This window comes from Humulus lupulus, chromosome X (genome assembly GCF_963169125.1).
Source record: "Humulus lupulus chromosome X, drHumLupu1.1, whole genome shotgun sequence".
Taxonomy (NCBI): domain Eukaryota; kingdom Viridiplantae; phylum Streptophyta; class Magnoliopsida; order Rosales; family Cannabaceae; genus Humulus; species Humulus lupulus.
Window position 1 is genome coordinate 194,116,458 of NC_084802.1, and position 15,564 is coordinate 194,132,021.

Consider the following 15,564-nt stretch of genomic DNA (forward strand, 5'->3'; position numbering starts at 1 on the left):
TCTTTTTAAGCAAAATGGACCCAAGTAAATTAAAGGCCCAAAAGTTATTTAATTATCTTTCGACACAACTCAAATAAGTCTAAAAAAAAAAACTAGGTTGGATATGATAGCCTCCCACGTGGATCTTCCAAATAGATTGCTAAAAGGATCCAGTGTTGCTACGATGCTGCCATATCTTAAAATCTTAATTCCACTTTAAACTTCAAATTCCTCTCAAAATGTCCAAAGCTTTACCAATCATATCTTAAGACAAAATTTGATATTTTAAGATATATTCCAATGGTAATAATAAATAGTCAAAATCACAAAACCCTAACATCACAAATAAGTATCGTACTGCTATTAGTACAATTATCATACCTCGGTTAGTCCAATCTAATATTAGATTTAACGTATTTTACAAGTGTTAAATGACTAGCTAATCGGCCAACTCATGTGGTGCAGGGTATATGGATGGTTGTTGTACATTAAGGTGCTGTCAAATAGCAACACTTATGTATATATAGGGTTTTGGGTTTATTCTCACTTTCGAAGTTTAGACTTGTAAAAAGTTTCCGGAGAATCATGGCGGCCAATTCTTCTCCGTTCAAGGTAGTGCTTGTAATTAGGACTTATTCCTTCTCTCCTATGTAAATTTCCGAAAGGAACGATTTACATGCTTCTTTGCGAGATCGAGAGAATATTAAGTGTTCTGTTTGATTGGTAGTTTCTGTTCTACCAGTAAATTGTCGAAGTAACTGGCGTTTATTGTGTGCAGATAATTTTGGGATCGTCTTCAGTAGCACGTCGGAAAATATTGGCTGAAATGGGATACGATTTTGCAATCATGGTAAAATTTCTGATTGTCTTTTTTTGGTTTTGAATTTTCTGGGAACTTCAGTGTTTCTACTTGTAGACTGCAGACATTGACGAAAAGAGTATCCGAAAGGAGATTCCAGAAGAGTTGGTTGTGGCTCTTGCTGAGGCCAAGGTCAGGTTTTAAATTTGATAGTGTCTAGTTGATTTGATAAGTTAGTGCCGGTTGGTAAGGTCTTGTTGTTATTCTTTCTTTTTTTCCCCCTTTTTTATTGGGTGTCTGCTTTCTCTGCTTTGGGCTTGAGTTCAAGTATTTTCCGTTGATTACATATCAATTACTCACTCAGGCTGAAGCCATCATATCAAAATTAGAATCTTTGGATAATCAAAACAAGGATGACAACGCAACATTATTGATTGCAGCGGATACAGTATGTCTTTTTGTTTTCTTCATTTTAGGCATATTTTTAAAAAAAAAAAGATGGTGTCACCTAGGGCCATTTATGGATGGAGAATGCATTTCATTTTTAACAAGGATACGTTTTTGCTCAATCAATATCTGGGGCATTGTCTTATGAGTAATGCTAAAGACAAACATGATTATACCCAACGTTTACATTCACTAATTTGATATCTATTCTAACAAATAATAAATATAATGTGATTTGAAAAAAAACATAAGTGATCGAGTAGCAGGTCCCATTTATTGTTTGTGATTTTTTTGTCTGGATTCTTCCATTTATTTCTGTCTTAAAAAAATATCCTCAATTGACAAAATATTTAAGATCATTTGTTCCTAGTTTGGTATTTCAGGAGGGGTTTTTTTTTTTTTGGGCCGAAACTAAGCTGCTTCAAGTAGCGTTTGTGCTCCTTGCTACCAGTTTACTCCATGTTTAGTTGGTAGTAAATATACTGGGTATTTATTAGGGTCCTAGCTCTACAGTTAGACACTACGTCTTTGTAGTTTATACTAATGGTAATCATATTATTGTTCTTTTCCAAGCATTACTAGTCTGGTTGTAGTGTAACTGTGTTGGCACTTACCTGGTGGAAACTTCTTCTCAGGCAGCAGCCATCCTTCCAAGGATCCCCACTGGTGACTACATAAATGCTGTCGAGCCAACACTGTTAATTACTGCAGATCAAGTATAAGCAAAGCTCTCTATATTTTTGTTCTCACAATTTGTAATGTGTTGTATGTGCCTTTTGAAGAAAATTGGAAAATAGGTTATTGTCCATGTTGGTTTTTTTACCCTTAGCCTTTAACAATTTCGTTTCACTTGTTAAGTAGCGTGGTAAAGTCAATTATGTAGGAACTTTCTTCCACTAGTTTTGGGTTTGATAGAATTCAATTAATAATAGTAGAAAAAAAAATAATGGATTTTTTTAACGTGGTCTGGGCATTTTGACAACATGTATGAATATTTGTCTTCTTTCAGGATAGAAGGATATAGAAGTACTACTTGAACATTTCTCATAATTTTTTCTTTTCCTTTCAAGTGGAGCTATATATCTAGGATGAAGAGTTCCTTAGCTTTTCATTTTAAAAGTTTGAATTCTGGATTCACAACTTTCCAATATTTGTCTCTCTTTTTTTTCAACATATCTAAATACATATGAGAAAAGGTCTTTATTTAGTTTTTGTAAGTTAAATATTGGAGTGTAAATAAAAGGAATAGAATCTCTGCCCTAGTTTTTTCTTTCCACCTCTGTGCTCCCTTTTTCTAAAATTTTATATTGACATCATACTTCATGAAAGTATCTAATTCATCTCTTATTTTGTGACATTTGTCTCATAATGATATCTTTTTTTGAAGTAGCAAGTATAAAGCATGAATCCTCCCTCCAACATATCTGGCCCTTTGGTGATCATATTTTTTTACACGTGCAATTGCTCTTTATTGGGAGATGAACTTTTGTTTGTGTTATTTCTTACGTTTAATGTAAAATGATTTGGAGGTGGTGGTCTATGAAGGTGTAATCAGGGAAAAACCTTCCAGCAAGGAAGAGGCTCGAAAATTTATGAAAGGTTTGGTTCATATTGCAGATTACTTCAGTTTCAGACTTTTTATTCTTATTGACTCCTATTTTGTGACATTAATGGTAGATTACTCTGGGGGCCAGGCTGCCACAGTTAGCTCAGTGTTTGTTTCAAACCTCAAAACTGGATTTAGAAAAGGAGATTGGGACCGGGTGGAGGTACCACAGTCTTCCATTTTTCTTAATGAAATTTGTTTGAGCTTTTCTTCACCTTTTCGCAGTTCTCTTTTTTAAACATGATTTCCATTAGATAATGTTAGAATATATTAGCTGTATATTAGTTGTAGAAATTAGAGTTAATTGTATTTAGTTAGTTTCCTATTTAGTCTCTCTAATTTTGTATATAAATACATACTATTCTATTGAATAAATATACAATTCATTCACCATATTTTACATGGTATCAGAGCTGATTTTGGGATTGGGAATTCGAAATTCGAAATTAGGGTTCATCACAAATTTGGGTTTTTCAATTAGGGTTCTTTTTCGGAAACCATCTTTAGAGTGATCATTTGTTCTCACCGCCCACTCAGAAAGATTGCCCAGCCGCCGATCTGCCAAACCCCAAAGTCCGGTCGCCGGATTCCTCGCGTGTGTGGCTCACGCGCCGCTTGTTCCTTCTGCCACCTACCCCACGCGCTGGCGCGTGGAGGCGCGTGTGACGGGGATTTCGACGGAGAATCATCTCCAGTTCGTTTCTCGGCTCCTCTTGAGCCTACTCGCATCTGTCTCAGGTTGTAGTTTGGTATTTCTCACTTCTTCGTATCTGGGTGTTCTTTACTTGTTCTTCGTTGTTCGATTATGTCTTGTCTCTTCCGATATTTGTTTTTGAGGTTATGGCAGAGATGAAATCAGATCCAAAAGCACTAGTTATTTCTGATGTGGTTCCCGTGATGTCTAAAATCACAGACCATAAATTGATTGGTTCGAATTATTTGGAATGGAGTAAGACGATTCGACTTTATCCAAGGAGTATTGACAAAGATAATCACTTGACTGATGATCCTCCCAAAGAAAAAGACGATTCAAGAAAAGTGTGGCTACGTGAGGATGCTCGCTTGTTTCTTCAAATTCGAAAATCTATTGATAATGAGGTAATTAGTTTAATTAATCATTCTGAATTGGCTAAAGAACTAATGGATTACTTGGAGTTTTTGTATTCTGGAAAAGGCAATCTATCACGTATGTATGATGTTTGCAAAGCCTTTTATCGCGCGGAGAAACAAGATCAGTCTCTTATGAACTACTTTATGACATTTAAGAGGACATACGAAAAGCTTAATGTGTTGCTGCCATTTAGTCCTGATGTGAAGGTTCAACAGCGCCAGCGAGAGCAGATGGCTATCATGAGCTTTCTATCAGGACTCTCATCTGACTTTGACTCTGCAAAGTCACAGGTTCTTTCTGGGTCTGATGTCTCTTTTTTACAATATGTCTTTAGCCGTGTTCTTCGTACAGAAACTACTCCATCTGTTTCTCTTAATAGTGCTTTGGTTGGTCATAATAATCTTACACCATGGAGAAACTCTACTCCAAGTGGTTGCAAAGGAGGCAATTCCCAAAGGCCTGACAATCGAACACCGGAATCCGGGAGCATTATGTGCAATTATTGTAAGAAACCAAGTCATACCAGGTTCGAGTGTAAGAAGCTACAGTTTAAAAATCAGCAAAAACATTATGCTAATGTTGCAAGCACTAGTGATGCATCTGACAAATCGGTCATTATTTCTGCGGATGAATTTGCCAAGTTCTCAAGGTACAAAGAATCACTCCAGTCTTCATCTCCTTCTGTCACTGCAATTGCTGATTCAGGTAAATCTAATGCATGCCTTCTTTCCACATCCTCGAAATGGGTCATTGATTCTGGTGCCACAGATCACATGACAGGTAATTCTAGTCCCTTTTCCACTCTTCAGTCTTATAGTCCCACTTCTTTTGTTACCTTAGCTGATGGATCACCATCTTCTGTTCTTGGATCTGGCACTCTTACTCCTACACCTTTGCTTACTTTGTCATCAGTCTTACATTTACCTAATTTATTCTTTAATTTGCTTTCTGTTAGTCAACTCACTCGTAATTTGAATTGTTGCATCTTTTTCTTTCCCGATCATTGTTTATTTCAGGATCTTATGACGAAGAAGATTATTGGTAAAGGACATAAATCTGGCGGCATGTATGTTCTTGATCCACTGTCCTCAACTCCTATTGCTTGTCCGAGTGTCGCTTCTGCTTTTGAGGCTCATTGTCGTTTGAGCCATCCATCCCTTCCTTTGCTCAAGAAGCTTTGTCCCCAATATAGTAAGGTATCTTCATTAGATTGTGAGTCATGTCAGTTTGCCAAACATCATCGTGTTAGTTTGAGTCTTAGAGTCAATAAACATGCTAGTGTTCCTTTTGAGTTAGTTCATTCTGATGTTTGGGGTCCTTCTCCTATTTTGTCTAAACCTGGATTCAGGTATTTTGTTACTTTTATGGATGATTATTCTCGTGTAACTTGGTTATATGTAATGAAAAATCGTTCTGAGTTGTTTTCTATATTTTGTGCTTTTTGTGCTGAGATTCAAAATCAATTTAATGTGCCTGTTCGTACTTTGCGAAGTGATAATGCCAAGGAATACACATCTGCTCAATTTCAATCTTATATGATCTCTAATGGCATGCTTCATGAAACTTCTTGCGTTGATACTGCACCCCAAAATGGTGTAGCAGAACGTAAAAACAGACATCTTCTTGAAACTGCACGTTGTTTCAAATGAAAGTTCCTAAACATTTTTGGGCTGGCCTTGCCTGCTTAGTGCAGAAGTGCGTAAAGTAGGCTCAGCTTCTTTTCTAAAGATCTTGTAGTATCCTCAGGTAGTCCGCTTGTTAGATTGAATTGAATCTTATATAACCAACGATAGCTTAAGAGACTTTCTCAATAGTATAAGTGGACCTCTCAAAGGTATAAGTATACATTAGTCTTGCTGGTTCGGTCTTTTTCTTTTATTATTTATATGCCCACATTGAATACAATTAAATTCCAGTTCATGGCTTCGTGGGTGCAAATGGGTGTTTACGATTAAAGTCAATCTAGATGGAACAATTGCTCGCTTAAAGGGCTGTCTTGTTGCCAAGGGTTATTCTCAAACCTATGGAGTGGACAATTGTGATACTTTTTCTCCTGTTGCTAAACTCACATCTGTTCGACTGTTCATTTCCATGGCAGCTACTCATCATTGGCCTTTGCATCAGCTTGATATTAAAAATGCTTTTCTTCATGAAGATCTTGAGGAAGAAGTGTATATGGAGCAACCTCATGGGTTTGTTGCTCAGGGGGAGTTAGGGCGAGTTTGCCATCTTCGCAAATCTTTATATGGGTTGAAACAAAATCCTCATGCTTGGTTTGGTAAATTTAGTCAGGCTGTTGAGAAATTTGGTTTGTTGAAAAGTAAGTCAGATCATTCTGTGTTCTATAAAAGATCAACTGCTGGTATTATTTTGTTAGTTGTGTATGTGGATGACATCGTTATTACTGGAAATGATACTGGAGGCATCTCATTCCTTAAATCTTTCATTCATACCCAGTTTCACACGAAGGATTTAGGGGTGCTCAAGTATTTCTTGGGAGTTGAAGTTACTCGGAGTAAACAATGTATTTTTTTGTCTCAAAGAAAGTATGTACTTGATTTGTTAATTGAGACAGGAAAATTGGGAGCAAAACCTTGTAGTACTCCAATGAATCCAGTTGTGCGTCTTACACGTGATGGGGAACCATTTGAAGATCCTGAGAAATATCGCAGATTGGAAAGCTGAATTATCTAACTGTGACTCGTCAAGATATTGCATTCTCTGTTAGTGTTGTTAGTCAGTTTATGTCTTCTCCAACAATTCATCATTGGGCAGCATTAGAGCAAATTTTGTGTTACTTGAAAGGAGCACTAGGAGCACCAAGACGAGGTATTATTTACAAGGATCATGGACACACCCAGATTGAGTGTTTCTTTGATGCAGATTGGGCAGGTTCCAAGGTAGATAGACGATCCACTTCAGGTTATTGTGTCTTTGTTGGGGGCAATCTAATCTCTTGGAAGAGTAAGAAGCAAAATGTTGTGTCTAGATCTAGTGCAGAATCAGAATATAGAGCTATGGCACAGTCTGTGTGTGAGATAGTATGGATTTATCAGCTTTTGATTGAATTCGGGTTTAAGATTTCAGTTCCAGCAAAATTGTGGTGTGATAATCAAGCTGCTCTTCATATTGCCTCAAATCCTGTGTTCCACGAGCGAACTAAGCACATTGAGATTGATTGTCATTTTGTTTGTAAGAAAATTCAACAAGGCCTGATCTCCACAAGATATGTGAAGATTGGAGAACAATTAGGAGATATTTTTACAAAAGGCTTTGAATGGGTTGCGGGTTGATTATCTTTGTAACAAGCTGGGCATGATTAACATTTATGCTCCAGCTTGAGGGGAGTGTTAGAATATATTAGCTGTATATTAGTTGTAGAAATTAAAGTTAATTGTATTTAGTTAGTTTCCTATTTAGTCTCTCTAATTTTGTATATAAATACATATTATTCTATTGAATAAATATACAATTCATTCACCATATTTTACAGATAATAATAGAGTAGTGTTGATCTATGATAATTGCCTTAGTTGTTAATGTGCTATGTGTCACTGGCTGACATTTTGATAGCGGAAATGTCCGTGCGACACCTTGACACTCCTCTGAGCTAAGGTCAGCCTTCCAACCATTTAGATAATAATGGGCACATTTTTCGCGCGACCATGTGCCTCTGCGCACTTCCGTCTCTCGAACAACTCTTCTCGAGTCACGCTCTCAATCATCTATGAGTGCATTTGTGAATCATGGCTATCTAGCCAAGTTACTCACACTGCCCATAGGTTCTCACTATGACAAGACAAAACCCAACACTGATGCTCACCTAGACATTCGCGAGCCAAGGTACCATGTGTGGCCAAGAGCGAACACTAAGCTGATGTGCCAACACCTCTCGTCATGCCCTATTCAATACTATCTGAATCTCACGGTCCAAGGACTCCCATACGTCCATGGTCCAATACTCGAGGCACCATGCCTTCACTCATGTTGGTAGGCTCCCGAGACTAGCTGCCAAACTAGCACCACACATTGGACCTCTGTCATTCTCAAGCATAGTGCACCCTCCAATGCCTGTATGCTAACAAGTCCCACGAATGACTTTCCGTGCCATCTTGTGTCCAGATTTGTGGCCATGGTGCATCACGATATCTATTGGAGGTTTATGCCATGTTTCATACAAGCGACATATTGGCAAGCTAAGGGAACCCTACCCATAAACCTCTTGCAGCACACTTCGGCGCACTACTGTGGTAGTTCGGTAATGTCCACGAGTACTCCTACTCATGGAGGCATGAGTCCCATCGTGGTCGTCATATGCTCGCTATACTACCCATTCTTATTAGTAGTAGCTCACTTGATGCACCTGCATCAGGGGTAGTGGAGAGCTAACATCAGGTGCTCCCCCTACATAGAGCCTTTTGAGCTTTTAGCATTCTATTAGGAACATATATGATCTTTGCTTGGGAGACATATTTAGCTCTTAGCTCATCAATTCTTCGATTCTCCCAAATCCGACTGCACCATTGCGTTCATTGCCCCTTCAATATGGTAATTACCAAGTCTCGCCCATTTCTAGGCAATATTGAAGATATTTACGAAAATGTCACTATCGTACAAACTAGGCATCAACATGCTCACCAGCTTGCACCCTAGCGTGCGCATCTGTCCGAACACCAACCTAACTTGTAACATGCCCTCAAGGCTGTCATGTTACACTATGCAATCTACGTAAAAAAATGTACAAGCATGGGTGGAGCAAGCAAAGATTTACAGAGAGGACAAAAAATTAGTGTAAAGTTTTCAATAATAATAAAATAAAATCTATAATAAGGATATTGTTGAAAAATATTATTTTTGTGAGGGCCAAAATAAAAATAAGTAAAAATTTACACAAAATTAACGGGGCACAACATCCACTTGCTCCCCCGGGCTCCGCCTACGTGTACAAGGGATGTCCATAAGTTGTTTGTACAAAGACAAATGTTCTGCATTTCCAGAGCTCCTTGTGCAAGAGTTATGAGTTTATAAACTTATCTCTTCTAATTTTATTGAGGCAAACTATTGTCTATGCTTCCAACTTCACAACTTTTATTTTATCTATATTTCTATATGAAATTGTACTTGTGTAACCATTTGAGTGAGATTATTTTTCCAATTAAAAAGATGTTTATTTAAACTAAAAGTTGAAATATTTGCTTTCACTTTTCTTTAAGGATAAGCAGAATAATATTTATTTTATTATCCCTTGCAGATCCATTTCCATGAAATACCTGATGATGTTATTGAGAAATTGGTAAGAAAGTCTTTTCTTTGTTCAATTTTAGTTTTTACTCATTTCTTTTGATTGAACAACAATCATGTTGGTTTTCCCCTCTTTGTATTTATGTCAGATTGACGAGGGAACTGTTCTTTACGTTGCTGGTGGATTGATAATAGAGCATCCTTTAATTCTGCCGTTAGTAAAGAAAGTGGTTAGTATGTTTGTCTCTTTCTATAGTATTCCTGGTATATGGATTTAAGTATTTAGTTAGCTCCAAATCCGAGTCGGGTATGGAAATGTGAGTCCCTAAGTGAGATTCACCTATTCTAGACATAGGGGCAAATTTGGTATTGCAAATAAAGGCAATGGCTGATTATGTTGGTGTGTGAGGTGGTAGTATTAGGTAGTGGAATTTTGTTAATGTTGGGTCTGTTGAATATATATATGAGGTGCTTTTGTGAGAGGGCAAAAGAATTATTTTGTTAACGAGCCTTGCACGTGTGAAGAGTACCAAGCTTCTCAAATGCTTGGAGTGATTGTATATTGATCACACAGAGGATAAATAACAACATTCAACATTTTCTATTCTATATCAGTTTGTTTGCATTTTTACCTTTCAAATTGGTACCAGAGCATCAATCTTGGCTTTATGAAGGTGAATTAAGTACAAGCTCGGATGGATTCCATGGAGAAAGTAGTTGACACTACTCATGAGGTTGGATCCATCAGGATAGAGATGCAAACTATGTTCCAAAAGTTTGTTCAATTCTTCAAAACTCAATTAGAACTTCATCATTCCTCTTCATCACTAGTGGCAAGGGGAAGGAAGGACCAGCAATGTCGATAGAGCCTATCAAGGCATAGATGTAGAATGTGTTCCAAAAGTTTCAAGGGGAAGGAAGGACCTGTAATGTCTCTGATAATGGCAACGTGGATAGGCCTATCAAGACAGAGATGTATATTGTATTCCAAAAGTTTGATCCATTCTTCAAAACTTAATCATAACTTTACTGTTCCTCTTCATCGGCTAGCAACAAGGAGAAGGAAGGACCAACAATATCTCTGACAATGGCAACATCGACTAGGCCTAAAGGCAATACTCACTTCATGGAGCTCCAACGAGATTTTTGTTTTCAGAAGTTAGAGATGCCTATTTATTATGGGACCAATTTGAATGGGTGGATTCTTAAAGTGGAGCACTATTTTGATCTTCAATAATTTACCAATGACGAGAACTTATTGGGTTCGAAGGAGATGCACTATTGTGGTATCAATGGGAACATAAGATGAGACCTATGGTTCTGTAGGACGAGATGAACTTTTATTGTTGAAACAATTTTGCTGCACTCAAGAGGGTTCGATTCACAAGCAATTTCTTGCTTTGCACCCGGAGGCGACCTTGAAAGAATATTGCTGGGTGTTCATTGAATTACTCGTGCTATTGGAGAATGTATTAGACGAGGTCACTTTAAGCTGCATCATCAATGGGCTTAAACGTGACATAAGGAATGTAGTTAGAACTCTGAGGCCTATTAACTTGGGCTTGGGCTTGGGCTTGGCCATGGATTTGCTTCGATTGATTTCCACTATATTATTTATATACATTTCCATGGTCTTTCCGACAACACTTTCGAACATGCGGTTTACTAACTTTTGGTATGTCACTCCTGCATTTCTTAAGTCGAACGTCATGATCTTGTAGTAGTATGTCTCTCTTTTTGATATGAAGGATGTCTTCTTCTAGTCAGCAAGGTGCAACAAGACCTGATTGTACCCTGAGAAGGCGTCAAGGAAGCTAAACATTTTGTGTCAAGCCGTGGCGTCAACCATCCGATCAAATATCTGGAAGACGAAAGTTGTCTTTCAAGCAAACATTATTTAAATCAGCGACGCATTTTCCCATTCTTATTCGGCACCACTACGACATTTGCCAACCAAACTAGTATTGGACTTATTTGTTTTTATCCAAGCTTAACTTTCTTCTCTTTTGTCGGATCGACTTGGCTTTAGGGTCGGCATTTAGGCAATGGTTGGCAATATCAGGATTTACTCTAGCCATGTCGTGGCTCCATGCAAAGTTATCTTTATTTCTCGTGAGAAAATCCACGAGTTTCGTCTTGAATAATTTTTTTTTTGAAAAAGATACAGAGGTCAAGGATTGACCTCCTCTCAAATAAATTGAGGGCTCTCACTTATGACGGAGGAATGCCGTGGTGACAACAAAAACAACAAAAAACAACCAAAATAAACACTCAATGCCATAACCACGCCCAAGGACTCAAACTCAACAAAAGCTAATGCGCCCATAAACTACTCCATTCCCTACAAAGATCCAAAAAAGACAAACCCTCAAAGTCTGTCGATCTACACACCCAAGTTGCCACCCAGAACTTGATTTTATCCCAAAGGCTGTCCACTGCAGAAGAGACGTCTTCAAAGATTCTACTATTCCTCTTCAACCAAATTGACCAATAAGTCGCCAAAACATCACTCTGCCACAGACGTGCCATCCTTCGCCTGCCCCCCATATGGCAAAGGAACAGTTGAGAACAAGAAGAAGGCATACACCAAGAAACTCCGAACTCAGCCAATACTTTTATCTACACCTCCCTTGCAAGGAGACAATCTAAGAAAAGATGACGAATTGATTCCCCTTCATTCTTACAGCAAACACACCAATTCGGCGAAAGATAGTGAAAAGGTCTACGCCTTTGTAAATTCTCGTGGACGTTCACCTTATCCAAGAACAGCAACCAACCAAACAGTTTAACTTTATACGGAGCAACACTCCTCCACAAAAATTTAGCCCAATCCAACTCTGGGCCTAAATGAGCATAGCTCAAGGAATGGAAGGCGGACTTACAACTAAAAATTCCACTGGTATCCGGAATCCAATTCCTTCTATCCTCCAAAATTGACGGGAGAGCCACCACATGAAGCATATGCGTACACTGAGCGAAATTGGCCACCTCCCTATCAAACAAATTGTACACTGAGCGAAATTGGCCACCTCCCTATCAAACAAATTCCTTCTGAAACGAAAATTCCATCCTATGACCCCCACACTCCCTTCACCGCCCAAGACTGCCAAATCTTTAATCACACAATTCTTGGCCATGGACACCAAGAATAAATCCGGGAAGTGAGACTTCAAGGGATCTTCGCCTAGCCAAACATCCTCCCAAAACTGAATCCTATCTCCCTTCCCACCTTAAAACATACCATCCTTCTGTACTTCTCGTATAATGCCGCAATATCCCTCCACGGACCACGAATCGAAAATCTTCCCCCTCCTCCCATATCCCAATGACCCTCATCTATTCCATACCTACTCTTCACCACCTTATGCCATAAAGCCTTTCTTTCTAAAGGAAAGCGCCATAACCATTTCATAAGAAAAGCTTTGTTCCTCTCCTCAATATTCCCAATACCCAACCCTCCATGACTTCGAGATTTACAGACTTCTTGCCAGGAAACCAAATGATCATCCCCCGACCGATCTGCTCCCTCCCACAGAAAATCTCTCATCAATTTATCTATACTCCTTGCCACATTCTCAGGAATTCGAAAAAGGGACAGATAGTAAATTGAAATAGAAGACAGGATTGACTGAATAAGAGTCAATCTTCCACCGCAAGACAGAAAATCACTTTTCCAGCCATCCAGCCGCTTAATGCATTTTGACATCATCGGTTCCCAAAACAATTTGAATCTTGGTGAACTTCCCAAAGGAAGACCCAAATACTGAATAGGCCATTGGCTCACTTCACACCCTATCTCACTAGCCCGAAGATCCACTACCTCCTCGGGCAAATTTATCCCCAACAATTGACACTTGTGCAAATTAATAGATAGCCCAGACACCTCACTGAAGACCTTCAGGATGTCAAGGAACACCCCCAAGGAATCATCATCATTAAGAAAGAAAATGGTATCGTCCGCAAATTGAAGATGGCTAACATCAACTCCATCACTGCCCACTATAAATCCTCTAATAGCCAAACTACTCTTAGCCTTATCAATCATTCTTCCCAAAACATCCACCACCAAAGTGAACAAGAAAGGGGACAAGGAATCCCCTTGACGAAGACCCCTCGATCCCTTAAATTTACCCCCAGGACGACCATTTAAAAACAGAGAAAAACGTAGACGACAGGCAGCCTTGCATCCATCGCCTCCAAACCTCTCCAAAACCTTTTTTCTGCAGAACAAAATCCAAAAAACCCCAATCCACACAATCATTAGCCTTTGTAAAGTCAATTTTGAAGACCCAACCCTTTCTACCCTTACTCCTGTATTCCTCTACCGCCTCATTAGCAACCAAAAGAATCTGCCTACCCTCCACAAAAGCTCCCTGAGTCTCTGCTATTGTATCGGGCAGAACACCTCGAAGTCTACAAGCCAACACTTTAGAGATGATTTTATACAGACTAGTGACAAGACTGATAGGCCTATAATCCTTCACACGACAACTATTAATTTTCTTGGGAATAAGGCATATGTAAGTTTCATTGGCTCTCTCTTGAATAATTCCATCCTTAAATAACCCATCCAAGACTGTCATCAGATCGCATTTCACTGTGTCCCAGTTTTTCTGATAAACCGCCATGGAGAAACCATCTGGCCCCGGAGCTTTGGACCCATCACAATCAAACACTGCCTGTCTTAACTCTTCCTTAGAAAAAGGCTGCTCAATCATAGAAGCCAACACAGACGGAATAGGTTCCCAAGAAATCCCGTCCACCCCAATCCATTTTCTGTAGACCGACGCGTACAGGGAAGAATAAAAACCCACAATAGTCTTTTCAATATCGATGTCGTCAACCAAAACAGTTCCATCATCTTTTTCTATCCTTAAAATGAAATTTTTAGCTTTCCGAGCACTAAGAATATTGTGAAAGAGCTTGGAATTGGCATCCCCTTCCCTTGCCCATTGACATTTTGACTTAAGCCACACACTTCTCTCTTCCTCCAAGACCATTTGCTACCACTCTTTTTTCAACTTTGAACGTTCCTGACAAAATTGTTCATTCCATAATCCCCCCTCCTCTATTCTATCCAAAGCAACCAACCTCCTTTCCGTCGACTGTTTAGACTCCATTCTTAATCCAAAGGCTTCCCTGCTCCATTTCTTTATTGTCTCTGACCAAGTCTAACTTGCACATAAACTGATACCCAGGCCACCCTTGCCCCTTGTCCCGACCCCACCACTTCCTGAAAAGGCTAGTAAAATCTTTATGGTCCAACCAAGCATTATCAAATCTAAACGGGCTAGGCCCCCAGGAGAGAGGATTTGAGTCCAACACCATTGGACTATGATCCGACACAACGCGAACCAATACTTCCTGTCGCACAAAATAGTATAACCCTGACCATGCCGAAGAGTATAGGAATCTGTACAGTCTACAACAAATTGGATTCTGTCTATAATTTGACCACGTGAAACGACCATGCTGAAGGGTTGGGTCTATTAATTTTAACTCTCTAATCAGTGCATCAAACCTCTTCATACTTCTGGTATTAGACCCACTATTCAATTTCTCGTCCACCTTTCTGACCACATTAAAATCGCCCCCCACACACCACTTATCAGCATAAATAGCACTCAAGCCTGATAATTCATCCCAAAAACAATCTCTTTTTTTGTACACCACTGGCCCATACACACTAGTAAACCACCAAGGATCCTCCCCTCTGCCTCAATACAAACAGAAACAGAGAAGTCTCCCACTAAAGAATCAATAACAGAGACAGCTCTTGTGTCCCAAGCTACTAAAGTACCTCCCGATCGACCTGTAGCCTGCTGATAAATCCAAGCCTTGAATCTGGATCACCAAATGCTTCCCACGAAACTTCTGTCTATTTTGTCCTTTTTCACCTCCTGAAGCACGATAATATCTGGGCTAGCTCTACAAATAGTTTCTTTAATCGCCTTCTGTTTATCTCTGTTGCCACACCCCCTCACATTCCAAGACAGAATCTTCACAACTCACTATTGCACCCCACTCCTCTCTTCTTCCTCTTTTCATTATTTACATTGAATCTCAACTTTCTAAGTTCACGATAGCTTCTTTGAGATAGACTAATGGAATCTCCTTCCTCCTTCTCCCCCAAATCGTTTGGATACACCGAAATACCTAATGAATCCATGGCTGTAAGAAGTCTAGAAGACTCAACATCTTCCAACCCCAACTTAATACCTTGATCCCCTATCTCCCCTTGCAAAGGGTCCCCTTTGTTGATAGCTAATGGCTCGGCCAAGTTCAAACTCACGCCCTCCCCCTTAGTTGTTTCACAAACCTCGTATTCTTCTTCCTTTTTTCCTTCATTCCACAAACAGCCCCCCAGAAACACACTATCCT

General features: G+C 39.2%; 1 protein-coding gene across 5 annotated transcripts in view; it reads left to right on the forward strand.

Annotated features, from left to right (window-relative positions):
* The first annotated feature begins 433 nt into the window (after nt 1-433).
* Nucleotides 434-15,564, forward strand: part of LOC133807103 (uncharacterized) — a 28,435-nt gene continuing 13,304 nt past the window's right edge. The window contains exons 1-9 of one of the 5 annotated variants that reach the window (XM_062245258.1): nt 434-591; nt 758-829; nt 896-970; nt 1,143-1,226; nt 1,861-1,941; nt 2,755-2,824; nt 2,903-2,994; nt 9,194-9,235; nt 9,333-9,413. In XM_062245258.1, coding sequence (XP_062101242.1) covers nt 565-591; nt 758-829; nt 896-970; nt 1,143-1,226; nt 1,861-1,941; nt 2,755-2,824; nt 2,903-2,994; nt 9,194-9,235; nt 9,333-9,413 — 624 coding nt within the window. In that variant the 5' untranslated portion in view covers nt 434-564. The remainder of the gene's footprint in view (nt 592-757; nt 830-895; nt 971-1,142; nt 1,227-1,860; nt 1,942-2,754; nt 2,825-2,902; nt 2,995-9,193; nt 9,236-9,332; nt 9,414-15,564) is intronic. The other 4 variants (XM_062245260.1, XM_062245259.1, XM_062245261.1 and 1 more) reach the window with 4 other exon arrangements.